The sequence below is a fragment of the Dendronephthya gigantea genome, unplaced genomic scaffold (genome assembly GCF_004324835.1).
Source record: "Dendronephthya gigantea isolate DGI-Jeju-01 unplaced genomic scaffold, DenGig_1.0 000009F, whole genome shotgun sequence".
In the NCBI taxonomy this organism is placed as follows: Eukaryota; Metazoa; Cnidaria; class Anthozoa; order Malacalcyonacea; family Nephtheidae; genus Dendronephthya; species Dendronephthya gigantea.
This window is the reverse complement of record NW_021163019.1, coordinates 634,567-662,024: the sequence shown is the minus strand read 5'-3', so window position 1 is coordinate 662,024 and position 27,458 is coordinate 634,567. Positions and strand designations below refer to the sequence as shown.

Genomic DNA, 27,458 nt, shown 5'->3' with positions numbered 1-27,458 from the left:
CTTTTCTACACCTAGCCTTTACATCCTCGTTTGAACCTCCAGTAGTGGTGACTAAAGGTCTCAACTCGTTCTAATGCTTGGCCTTCACACATGATGTCTCCTGTGTTACTAGGGGAGTTTAACTTTATCCTCATCTCTTTGTTCTTGGATGCGTTAGCAGCTTCGGTCTGGAGGGGCTCAAAAATTTCTGGTGGGTATGGGCGGCCTTCGACTGACTAATACTAGGTCATCAGCCAACTCCATAGATCTTCTAACTTCTTACACATGATGAACTGTATTCCGGCCTTATTGTCACTGTATGCTTGTCTATAGTGACACAGTCTAATGCTATTCGGAAAAGAAGACGGCTAAGTAGACATCCTTGACGGTTGGTAGCAAAACCAAAGAAAAAGCAAAATGGCTGACCGGTTTGCTGAGGTAAATAAAGAAGAAATTGACAAAAATTCTGAAGAACTTTTGTCGCTCAACAAATGGCATTTGTCTATAGTATAAAACATTTATACCACTCACTCTGTTAATTATACAACAATGACAACACCAAGAGTTTATATAATTACGTCAATTTTGTAAACAATTTCCTACAGGTAGCTGTAAAATATGACTCATATGAGTCATACATATATGCATGCATTCCGTACAATTTGTTCTCCCCTACCACGAACACACGATCTAATCTAAACAATTTTCAAGTTTGCTGAGTCTGAAATATTCAAGCTCGAAGATTAAATGTTTTGAAGATGCCCGATCATGTCCCATCTAATATCATAGACAAGAATCATGTATACAAAGTAGAAGTTGTTACATTAAGATATATATCAAATTGACATCAACAAGTGTTACATAACAAAGTTTTTTCTCTTAACCCCAACAACGCAATTTCCCAAGTGTATGAAAACCATTCTGATGTGTTTCTTTCTCCAAGGCCACCATAGTATCACCAAATCTCAGTTCAGTAACAGGCAGCGTGTTCTTGTCTGTGAGATATCCACTGTCCTCGCGCCATACAAAATCATCTTTGTCACAATTACATTTTCCTCCACCTGCACAGCTGTTGTCCATTCCACAGGCACATTTTCCGCTGTCGACTGCCGCTCCACCCCAGTAATTCATCTTTGAACCTTGACGTGATACCCACCAAGCATTTGAATCATTAAATAACTTACTACCATGACATTCATATTGGATGAACTGCTCACAATTCTTCGACTGACTTATAATAGCGACAAGCTGCTCATTAGATATATTATATTTGATCGTTCGTTTGTAAGAGCCTGCACCAGGATATCCATCTACTTGTGTTCTGGATTCGCTGTCATGTCCAATCTCTGTCACACCAGTACCAGATGTCATATTACAAAATACTCGGACCGGAAAGCTGAGACCTTGGGGCTTTACCGAATAAATTCCGCTCTCAGTCAAACCTTTATTTAATCGTAAAGTTGTGCAAGAAGTTCCAAACTCACCTGCAAAAAAAAGAGTCTGTTATCCGGTTCTACATATGTTTATGTGAAGAGTTTTGACTGTGGTATTTTGAAGTTTGTACCCCTGCTTTTAATTAGGCATGTGTTTACCTCAGGGTAGGATGCTTTAGAAGATCAGGGGCAAAGAACCTTTGGAATGAATATACTTAAATATTTCTGGAAATTTTCTTAAGATGAGGGCGATGGTTTTGAATAGTCTGTTGAACAATAGACCTTTCCCCCTTTTAGTTTTCAAGCGCGCAATGCGTGACGGTAGTTGATCATCAAGATCAATTTGTGTTTTGATTTCGCAATGTTCTGGAGCGATTTAGTTTAACAAAGAAGCAAATAGAATCGGCAAGGTTTTCTTACAAACAAAATCGCGTCTACGAAGATCTTTTCAGCAACGAGCGGTTATGAGGATAACACGCATTGGTAGACCCTATTTTTCATAACATCCCACTAATGCATATTGTGTAGGAGTAGCTGTTTATGAAAAGGTTAGCTTTGGTTAATGATTTTCAAATTACGTTTCCATGCTGCTGTCATAACAAATACTTTATTGCATGACAATTTCTTGATAGATTCAAACATTTGGTCGGATATTTAGGAAAATTTAAGTTAATTCTGCGAGACTTGAAAATTATGTGAGTAATTTAAAAATTATTCACCGGCTGCGAGGTCCGGATAGAAAAATATTTTCTCGAGGTATCAAAGACGACCCGAGACCGCAGGCCGAGCGGAAATATTTTTCTATCCGACCCGACCAAAACGGTAAATAACGTATTTATTTTATTTTTTTTACAAAACGCGGCGTTTGGTCGTATTATTATTGTGTAGTCATACAGCAATGGCGACAAAAACATAAACAATCAAAACCTCTTTTGTTTCATTAATTTACTAAAATTCACTTCAATTTATCGTGATAATCATTTGCTCCATATATTTTAAAATAAGAGTCAAAGGTTTGTGAGTAAATCTCTAGAAAAACAAAACAAAACAAATGCGCTTTCGTTTGACCATAAAATATAGGATTCCGGACCGTGGTCAGATATCGTAAAATTTCGCCCGCTGTTACAGTCAATTGGATTACAGAAAAGGCTAGGATTACGCCCGTTGCTGATTGAAAAAAATAAAAATCATATATTATACCTGTGGAGAGATTTCTTGATGCCTTCGAAGTACTCGCTAGATCTGGAATCTAAATTACAAATTGTAGTTCAGCGATTTTCACGGAGAATTCGTGTATGGCAATTACGTGGAAGCGAGAACGTAGGGGGTATACAGATCGGTGAAAAAATTTCTTTCAAAAATGATAATACACTTCACTAGCACACAAAAGTTTATACATTAATCAGAATTTTTATGGCTGTTTTTATACCTTCTTGATTATGTAAATGTGTTTGAACTCTTTTGGGTTACTAATTCTTCGACCATCATCAGAATCAGATGTGTCTTGAAGAGTCTTGCTGTTGAGCTCACAACGACCTTTACCGTAGCCATAAATTTTGTAATTAACCGACACACATTTTTCATGACCAACGCAATGCATACCGCATTCTAACTCGGTTTTAGCGTGTTTCGTTTCGATGACGTAATTCGCTAAATATTTACCATCATTTATACGAAACATGGCTTGAATGGTTGAACATTTTCCCTGCTGGAGAATTCTTGAGATGAAAATTAACGCACAAGTTCTTACTAAGGCAGACATTCTGGCACTAAATATAAAGTGCTTTGACGCTCTTTATATAGGTTTTAATTAAAATAGAAAATTCATCAACTCTATAAGAATTAATTTCTATTTTTGATCCGTTTTGTTAACGCTCACTTGACAATATTCGGAATTGTCTTTTTAGGGATAAACATTTGGAAACAAAAACTACGAATATGCTCAAGAGGAAATTATTGTGCATGTTTTTAGTTTTGCTATTGAAAGTAATATACAGATTACTTATGTTTTGCTACAAAAGATAAAATATTCGATACATTTCCTGCACATGCATGTTAATTTATATATTTTAACTCAAATAGCAATTAATTATTATTAATGCAGAGTGTGAAAGTACTTTGAAAATGAAAAAAAAATTTGAAATTAAAAACTACTTTATTGAAGAACACTTATTACTATACCTACTATAATTAATATAAAGGCAAGCGCATTTACTTTGATATTTGAAATTAAAGACAGAAAAAGTTAATTTTAGTTGAACAACTTAACTTTGAATGAATATGTGATGCTTTGCATAGCATATTAACGTCAGGCTTCGGTAATCGGTAAAGAGAACAAGGGGGAATTTCGTTTTAGACCAAGTTTGTTTACATTTTTAGTAACCCAATCAGAATGGATAAATTTTAACTACTTTCGGTAAAAAGGTACCGTACATTATTTACCATTTTACACGAAGTATTAAAATAATTTAGGCATTCTGATTGGCTTTGCTTAAAAATGTAAACAAATACGCCGATTAGTTTATCCAGTCTACAGTTATCCCTTTACCCCTTGTTGGTAAAGACTGTAGAATTAATTGATACGTACGACTGTAGACCTACAGACTTGACACGCTCTTCTATTTTCCCGAGCCTGCGTGAAGCGCCATGCGAACGAACTTACTCCGCTCGGAGATTTGTAACTCCCGGGTTTAAGTTGGACGGTTTAATGGTCATTGTTTACATTGCGCATGAATGAATTTTTGCATTACTTTAAAGTTTACCAGAGCAAAGTTTTCCAATTAGTTAAGCCCTTGCCCTTTTGAATATATCAAAAGTATAAAGTATATTTTAAAAAACTTTTCAATACATCTTGTTATTGTAAAAAAATTTCTTGATGGACATGGCGTGAAATCGGGAATTGCAAATCAGTTTTGTTTTCTCTGAAATGCACGAAATACCCGTTTTGACGGCAACTTTAATAGCTAATAAATCCATGAAGAACTTTTCAATAACAAAATGTATTGCAAAGTTTTTTAAAAAACCATAAACTTTTGATATATCAAAATACCGCAATAAGCACTGTAATAAGCACTTTGATAGACCAGTGATCAAAGTTAACAAGAAAATAGTTTTAGTCACATTATAATATTGTCAACGTGACTTCTCTCAACCCCAACATCGCAATTTTCCCAGTGTATGATAACCACGCTCTCGTTCTCCATTACCGAATCTCCCGCCAGTATCTCCGAATCGCAGTTCAATAACAGGAAGTGTATTCTTGTCTGTCAGATATCCACTGTCTTCACGCCATGCCTTGTCATTTTTGTCACAATTACATTTGAATTTACGTCCACCTGCACACCTGTTGGTCATTCCACAGGCACATTTTCCACTGTCGACTGCCGCTCCACCCCAGTAATTCATCTTTGAACCTTGACGTGATACCCACCAACCATAAGACCTCCGGTCATTTAACTTGCTGTTATAGCATTCATATTTAATAAACTGCTCGCAATTCTTGGACTGATTCATAATAGCCACAAGTTGCTCCATAGAAATCTGATATTTAATCGCTCGTTCGTAGGAACCTGCATCTTCATATTCTTCTACGAGTGTTCTTGATTCACTGTCATGTCCAATCTCTGTCACACCAACACTATTCTTTGAAGTCATGTCACAAAATACTCGAACCGATGAGTCGATTCCTTGCGGCTTTATGGAGTACATACCACTTTCAGCTGAGTGACTTTTTGTTTTTAAGGCCATGCAAGAATTTTTCGTCACATTTGTGCGCGATTGGTTGGTATGATTAAAAATATCTGCAAAAAAACCCGTCTCAGTCATTACTCTGAGGACTCTTTTCCAAAATATTTTGAAAACAGTATTTTATGCATGTCGTGAGTTCTTTTGTTTATTTAAGTACTGCTCGATCGACAAAGCCGTAAATGAGCAAAACTTTATTTCGTACTGCTCTTTCTGGGCTTGTTTATAATATGTAAAATAATAATTATCTATGTGATATGTAAATTGCTTATCATACTGTACCTGTGGAAAGGTTTTGTGATGTCTGTGAAGTGCTTCTTGATTCGGGATTCTGAATTGCAAGTTGTAACAACAATTAACACGAAAAAATACGTAGAAGTACAACACTTGTACGTATATAATGTTGGAACTTCAGAGACACATCAAAATTATTAATACACCAAAAAAAACTAATACAAATTGTTATTTCTTACCTTTTTGATTATGTAAATGTGTTTAAACTCAGGGTTGTTCGTACTTCCATCATCGTCAGATGTGCTTTGAAGGGTCTTGCTGTTGAGCTCACATCGATCTTTACCGACGCCATTAATCTTGTAATTAACCGACACGCATGTTTCATGAGCAACGCAATGCATACTGCATTCTAACTCGGATTCGGAGTGTTTCGTTTCGATGACGTGATTTGCCAAATATTTACCATCATATATACGAAACACGGCTTGGATGGTTGAGCATTTTCCTGGCTGAAGTATTCCCGAGATGAAAATGAACGCATAGATGCTTACTAAGACGGCCATTCTGGCACTGAATACCTAAATCTCTGAAGTTGTATATATAGGTTTTAATCAAAATAATTTTTCATCAACTTTAAATTAATTTTAAATTACTTGGATTCTACTTTATAGATGCTTTTTTTTTCATATATTTGACAAGGATATGTTTTACGACGGTCCCTTCAGGTGTGTAAATATTTGAGAAGTGTCAATCTGACTACTGAGATACTGCATGATATGAAAGTAGTTTTGAACCATTTTTATTTTACACATGCATAGATGGCATTTTTTTTCTCCGACTCACGGCAGGTAAAATATCTCCATAAAATGCCGATCACGGCAAGTATGCAATCACGGCAAGTATGTGATTGCAGCATTTCGTCAAGCATTATATATGCATCATGTATTATGTATATAGCAGGCACAATTCAAAGTGCAATTAAGATATATATATATATATATATATATATATATATATATATATATATATAAATATATCACGCTTTGAAAACTTAAATTAAAAACTGCCAAAATGAATGACATTCTTTCAGTCAAATGACTCTTTTTTACCGATTATTATTATTTTTCATCATCAAATTACATAAATCAAATGAATAAATTAAATAAACTATACATGGAAATTGAAACAACATCTTTTAATTACAACTTTATTACATTTTTACTTAATACATACGTCAAGTTTCCTTACTTCAAAATCGAAATTCAAAAGGTCGAAAAATAATAACGTCATTCTAAGGCGCTTCCATCAAGCGGCCAAAATGGTCAAAACGGTCATATTTTGAGGTAGAGTATTTCCTTAATAATATAGCGGTGCATGAAAGTGTATTTATTGTGCTAGGTACATGTAAATAGCAATAAAATGAATTTAGATTTGTTAAAACACTCTAAAAAAATACCAGTAAGCTGTCTGTAATGAAACACACTGACAGTTTTTACCGTATAAAGGAAAGCCCCTAAATTTATATGCGCACAGACGCTCGGTTCCGTAAAATCACATTATTCTGGCTTCCTATAACTATAAAGCGGTGCGCTATTTGTTTTCCGCCGCATGCATTTACGGTCGTATATACATATATAGCTTCTTACAAACGTCAGCAAATACCCAGACAGTTTTGCCGAAATTCAAACAAAACAATGTTCGCAAAAAAGTTAAAAATCGGCCCATACAACGTAGTTTTTTACCTCGAATTAGTTCAAGGCCTTATGTTAGCTTTAGGTCTTCGTGCATTGGCCTAAACCTACTCACGCGATTGGTCAAAATCAATCATGTGGTTTCTTGTTAACGTTGCCTGGTGACAGATCATGGGAATCATAATTTATTCGCAATAACTCATGAAAATCATGGTTTATATTCAAAAATGACAACTGGCAACGAAGCTTGGATCTTCAATGAGGCAATCAATGAACTCAGATTGTATATTTAAAGTGTTAGCGACTTTATGTTCGTGTTTTGTTTACAAATAAACCCACTTGGAGTTGCTGACCTTTGCTTTGCTTCACTTTCTCTAGTTATTCCTCGTTAGGCAAATTGGCGCGTTTCAGAAATAGTCCCGTTATGGTTTCATACTTTGTCTTATACCGATTCCCAATCATAATCTTGGGCTTTTTTCTCCGCCATGAAATGAATAATTATTCCAAGAAGCCGCCTGATTTCATTTCGTGCCGGCGTCTTGTAATCTTATATGCGTATTGATTAGGCAAGATATCATTCTAGACCAATTGTCTGTTTATAGAGGACACTTCATTATTAAACTCCTCAACAGTTCATTTAAATAAATAAATAAATCAGGAAAGAAGCATCAGTAATACACCTTTAAAATGTAGTTTTGTGTGTCACCCTCGAAAAGTTTAAAACTTATCCAAGTTCTAAATAATAGAACTTAACTAAAGTGTGTCACTGTTCGATTAACAAAAAGAAATAATTATAGTTTTATCAATTTGATGTTTTCTCTCTCAACCCCAGCAACGCAATTTCCCGAGTGTATGAAAACCACACTCATTTTCTCCACTATTGGCCACACCGGTATCTCCAAATCTCAGTTCAATGACAGGCAGTGTCCTCTTGTCTGTCAAATATCCACTGTCTTCACGCCATATCGCGTCGTTATTGTCACAATTACATTTTTTTCCACCTGCACAGCTGTTGTTCATTCCACAGGCACATTTTCCACTGTCGACTGCCGCTCCACCCCAGTAACTCATTTTTAAACCTTGACGTGACACCCACCAACCAGTCGAGCTTTTTAACAGCTTGCTATGATAACACTCATACTTTATAAACTGCTCACATTTGATTGACTGATTAATAATGGCGACAATCTGCTCGGTAGAAATGCCATACTTAATCGTTCGATTATAAGAGCCTTTTTCGTTATATCCGTTCACAAGTGTTCTTGCTTCACTGTCGTGTTCAATCTCCGTCACACCAACACCATCATTTGAAGTCATGTTACAAAATACTCTGACCGGGAGGTTCAGTCCTCGTGGCATTATGGAGTACATTCCACTCTCAGCTGAGTTGAATTTTGTTTTTAAAGTCGTACAAGAATATTTAATTCCGATGAGACAGGGCTCAAATAAACCTGCAAAAGTTTGAAAATCGCTTAAATTTCGCATGTCTCATATATTTCTGGACTTATATTTATAGCTCATGTTCACTTAAATCTATAGCGAACAAGTAAAGGCGGATTTTCATTCCGTGCAAGATGTCGCGCTATCGACTTTTTGGGAACTAATCCCATTAGATGAACTTTACTGAACAAATTTCAAAAGAAGCGATCGCAAAAAATCGATCGCGCGACATTTTGAACTGAGTGCAAGGAAGTTGTCGTATTTAAAAAAAATTCCACAACTCAAAATGTAAATTTAACGTTCGTTTACACTTCGACTGAAAGACATCAGTCTAAAAGAATTTAGCTGGGCGCTTGGATAATCATAGAATTGTCATATAAAAATCATATCATATCAATATGAATTATGAATTGTCATATTTTAAGTGTAAAGTAGTTTAGTATTTATTCCTACATGTTTTACATAGTGTTTTAGGCCCCGTAAAATCTGTATTATGTCGTGGCCAGTTTATTGTCTGTATAATATGTTGTGTTTTAGCGTTAGAAGGATGGATTTAGTATGGGACTCGATCTAGTTCTGTTATTCATTCCTTCAATCATATCTATATGTGTATATATTTTTAAATATTATATATGCATGATTGTAAAGCTAATAAAAAAAATATACCTGTGCAGAGATGCTTTGATGTTTGTGACGTCCTTGCAAAATCTGTTATCTAAATTAAAGGATACGGAAGAGATCATTTCGGTGCTGTATATATATAATTACGTGCATCAGCATGGCAGACTGTGTCTATATTAATGAAGCTTAATATGTTTTTTCTTACCTTTTTGATTATATAAATGTGTTTAAACTCAGGGTTACTCGTACTTTCTTTGTCGTCCGATGTGGCTTGAAAAGTCTTGTTATTGAGCTCACATCGACCTTTATCGATTCCAGCAATTTTGTAGTTAACCGACACACATGATCCATGAGCAACGCAATGCATACTGCATTCTAACTCGGTTTGAACGTGTTTTGTTCCGATGACATGATTCGCTAAATATTTGCCATTATTTATACGAAAAAAGCCTTGGACAGTTAAGCTCTTTCCTGACGGGAATAATGTTGAGAAGAAAATAAACGCGCCAATGCTTGCTGAGACAGACATTATTGCACTGGATATACGTTACACTAGTTACTCCAACGCCAATTTTAATTATTGGTTATATTGTTTAGTTCATGCATTATTAATATGAAAATGAAATCTAATATCTTTTATTCATTTACAATGTCACGACTTTGGGCTGTCTATTTATATGTAAACCTTTGAAAACATACATCTCTGAATTCTCGATACAAGTAGGGAGAATTTCTCAATTTTGCCCTTATATTTTACAAACGTTTACCAGAAAAGGCAAAATTAGGACTTATATAAATCTTTCTAATCAAACATGTTGATTAATATATATCAAGAGTCTCAACTTTGAAAATCACAATTAAAACTGACATATCATTGTTCCACATGCATGTGAGCAAAGAAAGATTGTTTCTCAACACGGATTATAAAAAAAGATATCGATCTATTAATATAGAGTGGAGAAATAATGTGTCTTTTGTACACTATATAAACTGCGAAGCAAACCCATGAACGCGTTAATAATTAATATGTAACTGTCTAAGTTTTACCTACAATGTAAAAAATAGTTTAATTTTTACTCCATGCATGGGTTCATTTTCGTATTTAAGATACAGACCGAAGTGTATTGAACCAACAAATAACATTATTTTTCCAAATGCTCTTTTTTGGATTAGTTTTGCCTGATATTTCAGCATGTCGAGATAGGATGATAAGCGATCATTGACACTACAAGTTAGACATTTAAAACTGAATTATTAGCGTTTTAATTTGCATCACAGCGTGACTACTGTGTGAAAATCAAATAATATAGCCTTTCACTCTTATCTTAATCGGTATATTATACACTTAATGTATGCTCCCAAGGGAAATAGTGGGTTTTGTTTTACTAAAGGCAGATTTCCACTTACAGCTGTTGGTCATTCCAGATGAAGAGTTTCCACTGTCGACTGCCGCTCCACCCAAGTAATTCATCTTTGAACCTTGACGTGATACCCACCAACCATATTGTCTACCATTATGGAATAAAGGAGTATTGTAACATTCATACTTTATAAACTGCTCGCAATTCTTGGACTGGATCATGATGGAAAAGATCAGGTCAATAGAAATTTCATATTTAATCATTCGTCGGTAGGAACCCGGATTCTCAAATCCTCTAACAAGTGTTCGTGATTCACTGTGATGTCCAATCTCTGTCACACCAACACCATTCTTCGAGATCATGTTACAAAATACAGGCACCGTGTAGTTAATCCCTCGTTGCTTTATAAAATGCTTTCCACTTTCAGCTGAACGATTTTCTGATCGTAGAATCGTGCAAGTTTCAATTGCAATCGGGGCTGATTTGTCGGTATACGATTAAAAATACCTGAAGAAATAGCAGTCATAGTAACTAGTATATACACACAAAAAGATTTTAGTAAACAACATTATGTAGCAACGCTGAGTTCACCCAATGTTGTACAATTAGTGCTCATTACTCAAAACCCACTGTAAATTTATCATAAGGAAATTTTGTGCTTCAGCTGTGCTATGAGAAACATGCAATCATTGTGAATATCAAATCTCGATTCTCGAGTTGAATAAAGTTTAAATGTAGTTAAATGAAGTATATTATGTTAAAGTATATCAGGTCAAAACAATTTCAAGTTTCTGGATAAAGAAAAAGTCGTAGTTAGAAATGCATTCGTCACGCAAAATATATTGCTATATATTTCCACGTTGTAACAGTGAATTAGCATCAAATGTGGTATAACAACTGCCAAAATAGACAAAACACTTCTCGACGTTTCGACCTGAGGGCTGTTGAGTTGTTTGAAGACGCTGCCACGCTGCTCCTTGGTTATATTAGTGAGTTGGTATAATGTTGGGTGATTTACAATGCATCGTGGGGCTGTATTATGGAAGTTCGGAGCTTAATTATATAGTTCGGGATTGATATTACACAATATACAAGAGCAATATAAAAATAACAAATATAGACAAAGTTAAATATTGTTACGAAATGCAAATATATTCGCACAAGAACTAGGGGTTTGTTCTTGTGCTGGATGCCACGGTTCGGATCCTGCCTAGTACTATTTGGTTTCCGTTATTTTTTACTTTTTAAATATCTTTTGCAAACTCCTAAATTGATCGCGAACCAGAGACAATACCTTTTTGTTAGTACTTTGGGTTATTTGAGGGTCTGGTTTATTTTCTGTGTAATTTCCGTTAATAAGATTGTGGGCGATTGACGGACGGATGTTAAAGATGTACCCGACCGTCAAAGATGTGCCCGACTGTCTTCGGAAAAAAAATTTGCGGCAAATCGATTAATCATTTAATTAAGTGAAAATTTCTGGTAGTGTAACTGCCTTTCTTTAAGATTCTTTTTAATATATAATTAAATATACTTATATTACTTTACTTTATTACAATTTATAGCTACACAGAACTATTCGTATTTATAGTTTCGGACAGCTTATTAATAGTATCGTACCGTGCACACCTAAACAACTAAACAAGTGATGAATATTTGTGTGACATTATACTTCGCCAAATCACTCCATACATAAACCATGTTTCAACGCACATACAAGCAAGAGAATTAGATGACTTAGTGTCCGTGCAGTGTAACACTGATCCTTTTGTGAAATTTTCACGTGTTCGTTTTCTTTCCCGCAGGCTCACATTCACGTAATACTTCATGTCTTCACCATGCTAAATGTTTCAATCTAGTACCTTATACTGAGACCCTCAACCATCCCAACACAATTTGCGCGAACACAAATACAATTGGAGAATTACATGCATACATGCACGACGTACAGTGTTTCTACTATACTTCTAACTAATGTTAATCAGTAAACTAAAACATTAAAACTAAAGCATGGAGTGCATATGCAGCATATACACGGAAAAGTATGGACTGGGGAACAGGCTACATATTATCATGTTAAATCATTGTTATATTGTTCATATATCAATATCTAATTTTCGTGCCTTTTTTCTAACCTGTTCCCATTTTTAAGTAACTTTCATAGTAATTTGTTTTGTAGTTAAATAAATTGCCCTATAACAGTTTTTTGAACCGAAATATTAAAAAAGAAAACATATATGGAATATATTTGAAAACTCATCTTAATCCATAGCTACTGCAGCCGTCACACTCTTCACTAAAATGACAACGAGGCGCATACTCAGGCGGGGTATTACTTGCTCCTAAGAAACGTGTTTATTAACTGCATGACTAGTTGCCTACACAGTGATATGTTCAGGTAGATAATTTGCAAATCAAACAATCAATATTGAGAATGTTATTAAAAAAATGAGATATCGAATTATGGGTATTTTACATACAGCGCATAAAAAAATTAGTCGCAAGGAACTGACGTAGCTTCTCTCAACCCCAACAACGTAATTTTCCCAGTGTATGATAGCCATGCTCTCTTTCTCCATTACTGAGTCTCTCGCCTGTGTCTCCGAATCGCAGTCCAGTAACAGGAAGTGTATTCTTGTCTGTCAGGTATCCACTGTCTTCACGCCATGTTTTGTCATTTTTGTCACAATTACATTTCTTTTTACCTGCACAACTGTTGGTCATTCCACATGAACAGTTTCCGCTGTGGACTGCCGCTCCACCCCAGTAAGTCATATTTGTGCCTTGACGTGATACCCACCAACCAGTCGAGTCTTTTAACAGCATACTATGATAACATTCATACTTTATGAACTGCTCACAATTTATTGACTGATTCATAATAGCGACGATCTGCTCAATAGAAATTCCATACTTAATTGTTCGTGTATAAGAGCCTTTACCATCGTATCCGTCCATAAGTGTTCTTGATTCACTGTCATGTCCAATCTCTGTCACACCAACACCATTCTTTGAAGTCATGTCACAAAATACTCGAACCGGAGAATCGAGCCCTTTTGGCTTTATAAAGTAGGTTCCACTTTCAGCTGAATTGTTTTTGGTTCCTAAAGTCTTACAAGAAGTTTTCATCGCATTGGCTAGTGACTGGTTGCTATGATTCAAATCACCTGCAAAACGTGTTTTAATTAACAATAGGAAATAACTAATTTTGAAATTAGAATTTTGAGTCTGAAAATGCAATTAAATTTAATAAAGTTAATGATCTAGGCCTTAATTGTATTGACAACCAGCCATTAACGAATGTAAGTGATTTTTTGGGGCTGGCAAACCAATAAATCATTCTGATCGACATGAACACACGATATGAAATTCTAAAGTTCGGCGAGAATTTAGATATTTGAAGAGCAATACAAAAATAACAAAGATAGACAAGGTTACTTTAAAAGCCATAGATATATAACCAATGGATCATTCTGAACTAAACAGTATCGTTGTGTCATTGTTTAAAATTTCGATCTAGTTTCTGCAAAATCCGCTATATAAGTTCTGTCAATATAGGGCTGTCCAGAATTTTGAATTCTCCTTCTCCTAAGGGGTAAGGATTTAAAATTATACGCGTAAACAGATGAAAGCTATACTTAAATTTGCCGCGTAGATACAGAAAAGAAACGGATATATTCACAGTTTTAATACTCATTTCCACAAAAAAATTAATGATGTTCATAGAAATGTTATATAGAAATGTTATACCGTGGTTATACTACAACCACTACACCAATCACGGTTAACTGTGCACCAACAGGACGTATGTTATACCCATGCATCTTAAGTTACCGGTGCGTGGTCTACGTACATGTTTCTGTTTAACTATTAAATTCTAAACAGATTATAATTTGTATTTTATGGTGATTTTATGAAAAGCGCCACTTAATATTCAGTGCATCCACTAGTTAACCTTCAAATCAAGAGGAGATGGCATTTGACTTGGTTTAAAGCAAAACGATAAGGAACTTGATGACAAAAATTTCGAATTCTGTGTGAAGTTCACATGTGTTGGCTCATAGAGGGAAGACGTTATATGCGTAAATCGAATGTTATTATACCTGTGGAGCTCTTTTGTGATGTCTTTGAAGGGCTTGTTGGTTCCGAATTCTAGAAATAATTTTAGAGAAAGTGATCGTTATGGATAAAATGTGGATCTGATTGTGTGGAAGTTCGCCTGCTGCGTGAATTTGTTAATAGCTACTGCATGGCTTATGAAGTTGTGAGTAATATACTAATATATTATAACACAACATTTCTTGCAAAGATTAAAATCGAGTTTACTTAACAACACGCCTTTGTTTTCCCTTACCTTTTTGATTATATAAAGATGTTTGAAGTCAGGGTCACTCGTATATCCATCATCGTCGGATGTGTCTTGAAGAGTCTTGCTGTTGAGCTCACATCGACCTTTACCAATTCCAGATGTTTTGTAGTTAACAGACACACATGAGCTATGTCGAACGCAATACATACTGCATTCCGACTCGGTTTTAGCTTGTTTTGTTTGGATGACATGATTCGATAAGTATTTGCCATCTTTTTTATGAAAGAAAGCTTGGACGTTTGAGCATTCGCAAACCTGAAGTATTATTGAGAAGAAAATTAACGCACAAATGCTTGCGAAGGCAGACATTTTGGCACTGAATACATTTGGATTCTACAACGCTACATATATATCTACGAATTTTAATCAAAAAAGACTATATATTTAGCACTATAGCATTAAAGTTTTGAAAACGGAAGTTTGACGTTTCCGATCCATTTTCCTTATACAAATTTGACAATGTTATAACAGATTATAAATTTTATGACTTGTGGCTGTCTGCATATTTTATATATAAACAATTGAAAACGACACTGAAATCTGGTGAAATTCTTTTGAAACTTTAAATTCTGCTTTTACATTCATATATAGGTCCACTAAAATGATGAACTTCTTTACACAATGCTTGCCTGTGTATAAAGTACGTGCGTGCAATATTGTACCGCCAGTTTATGTACATATAATATTAAATGATTAATTCATGGCGGTATAGTGAATTGTATATTAGTAATTCATCATGTAAATATGTCTCACGCATCGACAATTAAAATTAAAAGTAATGAATAAAATATAATAATGGATATAATAAATCATAGATCTGAAATAATATGAGTCACGGTTAGGTTAACAAAAATCAGACAATATTTGCTTTAATTCTACTTACTTTGCGAACTTCTGTTTTAATTGCCTAGGGTACATAATTGTTACACTCATTTACTGCAGCTTAATTAATATATCTCAGCAACAGGCAGCGTATTTTATTTGCCAAGTAACTGCTGTCTTCTGGCCTTGGTCAGTCTTGTCAAAATTACATTTAGATTTATATTTGCGAGCACACAACCACCATATTTACCTGCTTGGTCGAACCTAAGAACGCTGCTACCATAACATATTTATATATTTTATTAACCACTCTACCCCAGTAAGTCATTTTTGAACCTTGACGTGATAACCTCCAACCATATTTGACACCTGAATATGATAAAAGTTTCGGTTATAGCAACCAGTCCACATGCAAGTGTTCTTGATTCACTGACGTGTCCAATCTCAGTGCCCAAAATACTCGAACTGGGAAGTCGAGTCGGTGTGGCTTTATAAAATACCTTCTACTTTCAGTAAATGGAATTAGGTTAGTAGTGACGTCAGAAATTCTAATTTCACAGCTAAAATACATCCAGGAGCGAATCTAGGGTAGACCAGTCTGTCGAGCGACTTACGTACATTTCGCAACGAAGTGACAGTTAAATAATCAGTCTTCTCTTTAAATCGTATCGCCTCGGGATTGTAATGAGAAATTCATACCAAAATCCAATTACGAAAACAATATTCTTTTATCAAAAGCAGCGATTAATCGCAAAAAATCTCGCAGACTGGGTGGCAAGGCCATATGATTTGCATGTTCGATAAGCCATTTAAACTTATCTCGGCTGATTTTTGGGGGGCCTTACTGAATTGCACCTTAATGGAGTCAAATCAGTCCATTTTGTGCATTGTGATTGGACAGTTTGAATTTACCGGCTTCCAATATAATATTATTTTATTTTTGTCCTTATATACCAGATTATACGCTTTAGTTAAATATGACATTGTAAAAAGATCAATCATTTAACATTAAAACCATAACAAGTCAACTTCTGTAACAAAATGTTATAATCAATGGTATCAAAAGCCTTTTTCAAATCAATGAATAAAATAGCCTTTATCAACCCACTGTCCATATTTTTGCACTATTTATCAGTGTCATCAAGCAAGCATAGCTATTAACGTTGAGTGAAGAGGTCTAAATCCTGACTGTATGTCTGATAAAAGATCATAACTGTCAAGATATAAGTAGTTTGAAGATGTACATTATTTACAACTAACTATTTATTACGATGCAAGAGTGTTCAAAATCTGTCTAGTGCTTCGTTCCGTGCGGTGAAAATTTGCAGATAAAGTTAGTGCAAAAAGAAAATTCATTTGACTATTTAGGCTATAGCAAAAATCACATAGATTACATCAGGCGTTTTGTATCAATCTTTAACCCCAGCATCGTAATTTTCCGAGTGTATAATAGCCATACTCCCTTCTATCACCAGTATCACCAAATCTCAGTTCAGCCACGGGCAGCGTATTCTTGTCTGTCAGGTATCCACTGTCTTCACGCCATGCCTTGAATTTCTTGTCACAATTACATTTTCTTCCACCTCCTCCTCCTACACAGCTGTTGGTCATTCCACAGGCACATTTTCCACTGTCGACTGCCGCACCACCCCAGTAATTCATCTTTGAACCTTGACGTGATACCCACCAAGCAAATTTTTTACCATAATCATTGTGGAAAAAGCTACTGTAACATTCATACTTTATAAACTGCTCGCAATTTTTGGACTGGTTCATAATGGCAACAATCTGCTCCATGGAAATGTCATATTCAATCTTTCTCTTGTAACAACCTGGAGGATTACATCCACTCACAAATGTTCTTAATTCACTGTTATGTCCAATTTCTGTCACACCAACACCATTCTTCGAGGTCAAAATACCTGAAGAAATAGCGGTAATAGTTACTAGTATTTAAACACACAAAAAGATTTTGGTAAACAACAGTATGTATAGCAACGCCGAGTTCGTCCACTGTTGTACAATAATGGTCATAATTTAAAACCTCGTGTAATTAAGGAAATAAGGATATTTCATAAGGAAATTTTATGTTTTAGCAGGACTTTTAAATACCTATTTACAATGATAAAAGGTGAATTTATGAACAACTATAATCGAATGTGGATTAAGGTTTATAATAATGATCGATCATGTTTGACTTCAACTTCTTTTTAAAGTTTCCGAACAAGAATTGTTTGAGTTCGTCGTTTAGGCTATTCCATAATCTAACAGCTCTGTATATCGGTAACTTCTCTGGCCTGATGCAGTTTTACATAGGGGATTATGCAGTCACTTCCTATTTCTGCTATCCCAGTCGTGAAGTTCGCCCCGTTTACTAAATATTTTGCACAAATATGCCGGAGCAAGTCGATTCATGCATTTATAACTCATGATTGCGTCTCTGTTTATATAACGAATATTCCTTGACAGGAAGCCATCGGATTTCACGTAAAGCGGGTGTAATGTGGTCGAATTTCCTCGTGTTTGTAATAATTCGGACCGCGAAATTCTGGACTGCCTGTAGTTTCATGACATTGCCTATACGTATTAGACCAAACAGACGAACAATAGTACAATTTACTCATGACTAGTGTACTGATGCTATTGGTCAACGAATTATGATCGAAACAATGCTTGACTTTATTTATTTAGCAAAGTTTGGCCAAAATTCAAAATTCATGCACGAGTAAAGAATGATTTTTTATCCGATCTTTCTTTAGTCGCATATACATATATAACAAATTGCAGTCATACTTGTGGATAGATTTTGTGATATCTGTGGATTGCTTGGATGCATCTATATCAAGATGAAGAAAATTCGTAATTAGAAATGCAAATTCGTCACGCAAAATATTATATTGTTAATTCCAAGTTGTAGTAATACAGGGTGTCTCAAAAAACCCGAAAACTATTGAAATCACTCATTATTAAAATTTGAATGCCGTGTTCACGAATTTTAGCCCGTGGGAATTTAACTTATAAAATAGTAAAAAGGAAAAATTTGAAATTGTGAATATGATTAAATTTGACTTAGCCTTGCTATTGCTTCGAAAGAAAAAGGTACAGCTGACTTCGAAACAACGAGTGTTCATTGTGATAAACTATACGCGTACCCAAAATACAACGGAAGTGCGAAACGCTTTTCGACGAAGGTCGACAAAGGAAATTTTACTGCATCACTGTATTATTGTTATGTGAACTGATGAAAAATTCATCCAGTAACGTGTTGGGAGGGACGACCAGCAGACGTCATGGGGCTTTGTCGTATACATTTAGATATTTATTTCATCACTAAATTTTAGCTTTTATGTTAAGCAATTATCACTTGACATTTTGGTTTTTGGAATTGGGGTCCTGAAATATTCATTGAAATTTTGTCAAATGAAAGACGGTTAGTCTTATCTTTGAGACAAAATTTAGTGCATAAATACTTGATCGTGAAATGTTCGAAATTTTGTCCTAGTCCATTAACTAAGGTTGATAATTTTGCACTCGTAGTCACTAAAGCTCCCTATTGTTACTCCTTCGTACGGGCTACACAAATCTAACTATAAACCTAAATAAAATTGTCGAAGATGCCACCGACCAGCTAAGGTTTCTAAATTCGCGCCATCGAGGTGACATTTAGGAACTTTAAGGCTGCCACTTACGCGTTTTTTATACGCAAGTACACGTATGGAAACTTATAAATGCTTTTAAATTTTTATTTTTTAACATCTAGGTCGAATAATGCATTCTAAAATATGCAGAAAACTAAGTTCCTTCGATTTATTCACTTCGTTGTTTCAAAGGTGTAAAATTTTTATAAGGATTTAGACTTTTACGTGCGTGTACTGAGTACAAGTTTCGTATAATTCTGTGAGTTGTTAGCGAGCTCAATATTACTCCTTCTAGATTGTGTCCTACCTCTTGAGGCGTAAAAATGTGTTTGAACTCAGGATTTCTCGTACTTTCATCATCGTCGGATGCGTTAAGGGTCTTGTTGTTGAGCTCACATCGACCTTTACCGATTCCAGAGGTTTTGTAATTAACCGACACACATGATCCATGCGCGACGCAATTCACAATGCATTGGAACTCGGTTGTAACATTTGTGTTTATTGCGATGACATTGTTTGCCAAATATCTTCCATTTACAATGCGAAAAAAAGCTCGTTTCTCAGCTATGCATTCGCCTGGTTCAAATATTTCTAAGAGGAAAATCAACGCACTAACCCTTACGAAAACAGCCATAATGACACTGAAGATGACCGTCGCTGACGCTTCTTTTTAAGCGCTGACTTATTATTTATGCAACAATTTTGGTCACGCACAATTCCCTAAGACAACGTTTATATCATACTAGATTCATACGGTCACGACATAAGTTTAATTAAGTTTTTTACAGTATCTCTGTCCCCAGAACTTTTTCATTTGGCAGATTATATTGAAGCAATCATGCTACCGTACTTTTTGTGGTAAAACGTGCTTTTACATTGCTAATTTTGATGTTGTGAATATGCGAATCCTGTATAACGCAAACAGGTACTAGGACAGCTATATACCCCTCATTAATAATTTCATGTGACGAATGTCTCATTGCCTTGAGTATTTAAACTTTCAGACCAACGCCCCAACGGCTTATACGATTAGCATTACTTTATTTCCGTGCTAACTTAAATCGCTATCATTTAAACCGTTGGTATGTCAAAAAATCTAAATGTAGCTAATTTCTTTTAAATGTGTCGGAGCGTTTTCATTCCAATTAGTTATCCTTCATCAATATTATTTAAATTCATATACTTGTTTTCGAGAAATATCCCGGCAGGTATCGTACGTGCTACGCGCTATTTTTCATTTCTGTCAAAGTCTTAGTTCTACCCGACTGTAATAAAGTTTCGATTTTCGATTTAGTAAGCGCTAAACTACTCACAAAACACAAACAAACAATATATTTTTGAAAGATGACACAAAACCCTTGTGCTCTATCTTTTAAACATGTTAACATAGACGCCCTAAAAACACAATCAAAGGAAAAATATATGCTTTTAAAATATGTTTTTATTAGCCTCGACTTGTATATTAAATTCACAGTGCATGTTTGAAACCGTTTTGATATGAAAACGAATATGAAAAAGCTCGAAAACGTTACCCTGTGTACATAGCCTAAGTGATCTGATATAATTTGCTCCTAAAACGGCGGCGATATTGATACGAGACTGCAATTTCACATGCGAAAGCGGTATACTCCACAAACGTAGGGCAATTTTGTGACGTCGCTGAGCTTTTTTAGAAACTGGTCCTTTCGGCTAAAACGTTTAAACAGCAGTTTTAGGCTTTTGAACATAAAGTTAAGTTTAAGGCGACACCCTTATATTAAAAAATTACCACGGCTTGCTTAAACAACAGATTAATAACTTTTAAACAACAGATTCTAACTTTTCAAACGCTCTTTATAGTTAAAAGTAACCAGTCCCGAAGCGTCGCAGAAATGGATTTGCAGATTCTGCCTTTGAACCCCAGCAACGCAATTTCCCCAAGGTATGAAAACCATACTCTAACCAGTCATCCGGAGCACCAAATCTCAGTTTAGCAACAGGCAGCGTGTATTTGTCTGTCAGGTATCCACTGTCTTCGCGCAATCTCATGTCCTTCACGTCACAAGTACAGTTTCCTCCACCTACACAGCTGTTGGCCATTCCACAGGCACATTTTCCACTGTCGATTGCCGCTCCACCCCAGTAATTCATCTTTGCACCTTGACGTGATACCCACCAACCATATTTAACACCAGAATAGGAAAAAGGACTGTTAAAACATTCATATTTTATAAACTGCTCACAATTCTCGGACTGGTTTATAATGGCAACAATCTGCTCCATGGAAATGGTGTATTTGATCGTTCGCTTGTAACAACCTGGATCTTCACACCCGTCTACATGTGTTTTTAATTCACTGTCATGTCCAATCTCTGTCACACCAACACCATTCTTTGAAGTCATGTTACAAAATACTCGAACCACGAAATTCAATCCTGGTGGCATTATAAAATACATTCCACTGCCAGCTGACGGATTTTTCTTTTTTATAGTCGTGCAAGACGTCTCACCTGCAATTAGGTACGACTTGTTATTGAAAATATTCCTTAAAAAGGTGCTTTAAACGTTGCGAAAAGATGTGTCGTTAACATCTTTAATATTAATTGTAAAATGACAACATTTACTTGATGATAACAAAAGTTAACAACATTTAATGGGCCAGCTATGGTAGGATATATAACGTTACTGATCGATGATGCACCCGTGTCATAACCGGTGTCACGTACGTAGCAAAAAGCTAGACAGGTCCAACTAAGTCGAAATTATGACTGCGAGGTGAGGATAATTAGTGTTGTATAAAATATACAGGCGTATCAAGTGCAATTAAATGATAGATAAATAACAAAACATTTCGTTCTGGTGGTGACAGGACGTTATTTCGAGTTGTAGCAAAGGGCATAGGTCAAAGTCAAATTTAGGGAATACATATTATTGATTTATTCTTGATTTATTTGACCCGTTGATTTCTCTTGAAGATTTTTTATAATTATGTAAAGATTTTATATATTTAAGAAACAGTATACATGCAGTTATAGAGACACGCGTGGGAGTTTGGGAGAACGAGAAATAATCAGTGAGAAAACGAGCCCGTATAGGGCGAATCGGATTATAATGTTTGTACATGCACATTTTTTTATTGAGTTATATTATAAAAGAAATAGAAACATTTTGTCGACCTGCGTTTCTATACAGTTTGGGAGAACTCGAAATAACGTGGAAAACTCTGCCCTACGGGCTCGTTTTCCCACTGATTATTTCTCGTTCTCCCAAATTCCCACGCGTGTTTCTATAACTGTATAGAAACACGGGAAATGTTTTCTATATCCTAAATACAACATCCTAATTACGCTCCCTAGCTACGGCCTAAGCTGCAGCCGAATTCCAAATATGCATACGGCAAGTGTATAAAAATTTTACCTGTGGGAGGATTTTCTGATCAGGGTGGTGGGTTGCTCTTTTGATCTGGTTCCTGAAGTAAATATAAGAAAAAGAAAAAGATATTCATTGATTATTCGTTTCATTACGCAGTAGTGATTAAAATGAAATAATATTGAGAAGTAAATATTATTAATCTCCTACCTCCAGATGAAAAAATTATACAGGGCTAGGAACATGTAAGCTTTGGAATTTCTTTTGTTTTAAGGCAAAAAGTCGAAAGCCCAACTACGCCCAAATTAAACCGAAAATATATTCCGAAATATTGGCCCTCGCGATATATATTATATTGTTTATACACCATGTCTAAAAACTTCCACCTTCTTTTGGGTGAAAATTTCTGGTCCTAAACTCTGACGTCATGCTGTGCGTCAACACTACATGATCTAACGCCCACCCACAGGAATACACTGATGTGATGCCCACAAATTGACGCAAGATAATAGAAAAAGTATAGCGACGTCTCGAATTTTGCTCGAATTTTCTACCATATCAAGCATTCAAAAACCTTCATGGCGTGCGTTCACGATTGAACTGAACTTTTATTTTAGTAGTTTGAATATATTCAAAGCACTATCCCCCCATTTTGTTTCTTTTTTGCGATGCAAGAGTGTTTAAAATTACAATTAATTCTTTATTGCGATGCAATCAAGGTTGTTCAAAAATTTTCCCAGTGCTTCGTTCTGTGCGGTGAAAATTTGCATATGTTGATTATTTAGGCCACAGCAAAAGTTACATAAAATAGCTACATCAGGCGTTTTGTTTCCTTCTTTAACCCCAGCATCGTAATTTTCCGAGTGTATAATAGCCAGACTCAAAAGAAGCACCAGTATCACCAAATCTCAGTTCAGCAACAGGCAGTGTGTTCTTGTCTGTCAGGTACCCACTGTCTTCACGCCATGCGTTGTCATTCATGTCACAATTTTTTTCCACCTGCACAGCTGTTGGTCATTCCACACGAACATTTTCCACTGTCGACTGCCGCTCCACCCCAGTAATTCATCTTTGTGCCTTGACGTGATACCCACCAAGCTATTGATTTACCATTAGCAGTGTAGACAATACTATTGTAACATTCATATTTTATAAACTGCTCGCAATTCTTGGACTGGTTCATAATGGCAAAGATCAGGTCAATGGAAATTTCATATTTAATCATTCGTCGGTAGGAGCCCGGACTTTCATATCCGGTCACAAATGTTCGTGATTCACTGTCATGTCCAATTTCTGTTACACCAACACCATTCTTCGAGGTCATGTTACAAAATACAGGCACCCTGTAGTTAATTCCTCCTGGCTTTATGAAATGCTTTCCACTTTCAGCTGAACGATTTTCTGATCGTAGAATCGTGCAAGTTTCAAATGGGGCTGATTTGTTGGTACGATTAAAAATACCTGAAGAAATAGCGGTCATAGTTACTAGTATATCGACACACAAAAAGATTTTGGTAAGCAACGCCAAGTTCGTCCACTGTTGTACAATAATGGTCAAAATTTAAAACCTCCTGTTAGAAAGGAAATAAGGATATTTCATAAGGAAATTTTATGCCTCAGCTGTGCTATGAAAAACATGCCTGAGTCTTTATGAATGTAAATCTCGAGTTGCATAAAGTTAAAATGAAGTTGAATGAACTAAATAAAGTTAAAGTTAAATGCATGTATCTGGTCAAACTTTCAATTTTCCAGAATATTTTATTCATGCAGATTCACCACAACAATGAACGTATATTCGCGTGAAATTGAAAAACAAAGTAATGTAATGAGAATTTGTAATTGAATCGAAATATAATATTTGTACAAAACCTTTTATTGAGTTTACTATAAAAGAAACGGAAAACATGCATTTTTTCCCGTGTTTCTATTTAACAATCATTCGCCGAAGGCTCTGCGAATATTATACACTTAATGTATGCTTCCGAAGGAAATAGTGAGTTTTGTTTTCCCAATAGTCTGAATGATTTTCAAGGTTGATTTTCAAGATCAAAAACCATACTGGCAGTCAAAAGAAACTGCTCAAATATTCGTTTTAAGACCAATAGTTGTTCGAAAGTAATCTTCTTGTTCGAAAAGGCAAAAGAATATATATATTATATTATTATTATATTACTATTTAAAATCTTAAAATTACAATGATTATGCGCTACTTAGAGTTTCACTTTCATGATGATCGATTATTAAATGTATTTATTATTAAATAATAAAGGAAGTTAATGTTATACGGGTCTTCGTATCGTAGTGTCGCGGGTCCTAGGACGCTTGTCCGGTCGGCTACTTGCCCCCTCCGGTGAGTACAAATATGAGCCCAGTTTGCCTGATCGAGTTGTTAGTTGCTTGCGTGACCCATCCCGCCCCTTTCCCTAACGACTTCACGCGATGTTGTGAACTCTACGGGAGAAGCGTCTTATTAATCTCGCTGGGGTTTTTTTTTTTTTTGTTAGTTTGTTTTGCAGGATTAAGCACAGTTCTTTTCACACCCGTTTTGGTCGTGGAATTGGTGTTTGGGGTAAAGGTAAATTCATTAATGATCGCCACATTTACAGGTTTGTTTTTTTTTTGTTTCGTGTGTGTGTGTACTTTGATGTTCGTATCGTTTATTCCACGGTTTCACTTCAGTGACTCACGTGTGACAGTTGATCACGGGATGGAGGAGGTACCGTTAAAATAGCATGGTTCGTTGAGTTATTATCTGCGCCGAAAACAGCAAACTCAAAAGAAACACCGTTTCACCCCTAGCCCGACCGTTTCGCTCGGATACCGTCTCCATCCCTACCGATCGGCAGCGGGCAAAAATATAGTGTAAGAGCTGGTGTGCTATCGTAATGATGTGAGCCTTAGGATCCGTTAGAACGTTAAAGATCGTGAAACTCTCGAGTAGCGAACAATCATTGTAATTGTAAGATTTTAAATAATCATTTACATATATTTACATATCGCTCGACCAATCACAGGCCAGAATTTTCAATAATCACCTTTGTATTTATACAGGGTGTCCCAAAAAGAACGCAACCACTTAAATATGCAAGAATATTAATATTGTTCGGGTTTGCACCATAGTTCAGCTAAAATGACTTTTAGCATTTTAAATGAAGGATTAAGAGCCATTTTCAATTCCCAGAGGTGCTTATCTATTGCGCTTTAGAGCTGTATTAATGTTCTGCATATTTAAGTGGTTGCTTTTTTTTTTGGGACACCCTGTACTAATTAACAATTTGTCGGCGAAGTGATTACAAGCCTATATTATTTTCACTGGGCCTCGGAGGCCACTAAGTTTCGAGGTGTTTACAAATAATAGTCAAGGTAATTTCATAAAAATTTATAATTATGTACTTCAAATTTCTTATTTGAAGAACAACAACAAAAAGCTATAGTCACTGCCCAGTGACTATCACTGCCCAGTGACTCAGTATCACTTCAGAGACAATGAGGCAGTAAGTCTTGACCAATCAGAATGGAGGAAAATCATTAGTCACCTCGAATTTTATACCAAAACTGTATAAAAACAAGGGAAATGTTTTCTATTTCTTAAATATAACACAAATGTTTATATAATAAAGTTAAATTCATGCACGAGTAAAGAACGATTTTTTATCCGATCTTTCTATAGTCGCATATACATATATAACAAATTGCAGTCATACTTGTGGATAGATTTTGTGATATCTGTGGATTGCTTGGATGTATCTATATTAAAATGAAGAAAAGTTGTAATTAGAAATGCAAATTCGTCAAGCAAAATTTTATTTTGTTAATTCCAAGTTGTAGTAATAGTTGATTAGTAATATTGGGTGATTTCCAATGCATGGTGGGACTGTATTTAAGGCCGGCGCACACTAGAGCTATGTGCTTAGCAAAAAGTCATTCGTGGCAATTGGCGTAAGCCAGTTGCTGTCGTGTGCGGACGATTTTTCCGGCGAGTTTGATCATTCGTGCCACTTACGGCAAATATTCAGCATGTTTGATAATTTCTGCCTTGCGTGCCGAATTCTTTCCGTGTGCGGCAAACTGAAAGCTATCTGCTTATGGATTGTCTTTACAAATATACGAAAGTATACTTGTTATGTTATTTTTGTTGCTGTTGCGACTAGACTAGACTTCCGCTTTAAACACCGTTATCCAAGTGCTATTAATTATTAATATTACCTGTTTCAGAAAGCTTAGTAGTTATTTCTGCAATAGCGCATTCCCGTTTCTAGCTGTTTCTAAAATCTGTAGAATTCACATCGTATAAACACCTGCATTCTAGATCTGGCCAAAGATCAACCAGTTTGTCTTCCAATATGGCCTCAGCCACCAATTCGTTTTGCTTTGTTTGCACCGCTATCTTGGATGTTAACTTTCGTATATTACGCATGCACTGTTAAGACAATCCATAAGCAGATAGCTTTCAGTTTGCCGCACACGGAAAGATTTCGGCACGCGAGGCAGAAATTATCAAACATGCTAGATATTTGCCGTAAGTGGCACGAATGACCAAAGTCGCCTGAAAAGTCGCCCGCACACGAGAGCAACTGGCTTACACCAATTGACTTTTTGCTAAGCACATAGCTCTAGTGTGCGCTGGCCTTTAGGGGGAACAGTTCACTATGACTATTCTACTTCTGCAACACCAGAGCTTAACTATATAGATCATGAAAAGCTAGGAGATTGTTTTATGTTGTTGTTTTCGTTAGTTGAACATCTATACATAATACTGTATTATTGTTATGTGTACT

General features: G+C 35.7%; 5 protein-coding genes and 1 pseudogene across 5 annotated transcripts; all 6 read right to left on the bottom strand.

Annotated features, from left to right (window-relative positions):
* Nucleotides 1-4,528: 4,528 nt before the first annotated feature.
* LOC114517806 (neurexin-4-like) lies at nucleotides 4,529-5,081 on the bottom strand. The gene has a single exon (XM_028537628.1). The coding sequence runs from the start codon at nucleotides 5,064-5,066 to the stop codon at nucleotides 4,560-4,562; it is 507 nt and encodes a 168-aa protein (XP_028393429.1). The 5' UTR covers nucleotides 5,067-5,081; the 3' UTR covers nucleotides 4,529-4,559.
* A 2,822-nt stretch (nucleotides 5,082-7,903) lies between these two features.
* On the bottom strand, nucleotides 7,904-8,404 carry LOC114517859 (neurexin-4-like). The gene has a single exon (XM_028537691.1). It carries the CDS (start codon nucleotides 8,396-8,398, stop codon nucleotides 7,904-7,906), a length of 495 nt encoding a protein of 164 aa, XP_028393492.1. The 5' UTR covers nucleotides 8,399-8,404.
* Nucleotides 8,405-12,829: 4,425 nt separating this feature from the next.
* LOC114517813 (neurexin-4-like) lies at nucleotides 12,830-13,539 on the bottom strand. Its single transcript, XM_028537639.1, has one exon. It carries the CDS (start codon nucleotides 13,522-13,524, stop codon nucleotides 13,027-13,029), a length of 498 nt encoding a protein of 165 aa, XP_028393440.1. The 5' UTR covers nucleotides 13,525-13,539; the 3' UTR covers nucleotides 12,830-13,026.
* Nucleotides 13,540-16,793: 3,254 nt separating this feature from the next.
* Nucleotides 16,794-19,966, bottom strand: LOC114517619 (neurexin-4-like). Its single transcript, XM_028537407.1, has 3 exons — nucleotides 19,640-19,966; nucleotides 18,488-18,530; nucleotides 16,794-17,616 (listed from the first exon to the last, which is right to left on the bottom strand). The coding sequence occupies exons 1-3, from the start codon at nucleotides 19,964-19,966 to the stop codon at nucleotides 17,111-17,113; spliced, it is 876 nt and encodes a 291-aa protein (XP_028393208.1). The 3' UTR covers nucleotides 16,794-17,110.
* Nucleotides 19,967-21,171: 1,205 nt separating this feature from the next.
* On the bottom strand, nucleotides 21,172-21,714 carry LOC114517618 (neurexin-4-like). Its single transcript, XM_028537406.1, has one exon. It carries the CDS (start codon nucleotides 21,712-21,714, stop codon nucleotides 21,172-21,174), a length of 543 nt encoding a protein of 180 aa, XP_028393207.1.
* Nucleotides 21,715-23,517: 1,803 nt separating this feature from the next.
* LOC114517784 lies at nucleotides 23,518-24,013 on the bottom strand (annotated as a pseudogene).
* Nucleotides 24,014-27,458: the final 3,445 nt, after the last annotated feature.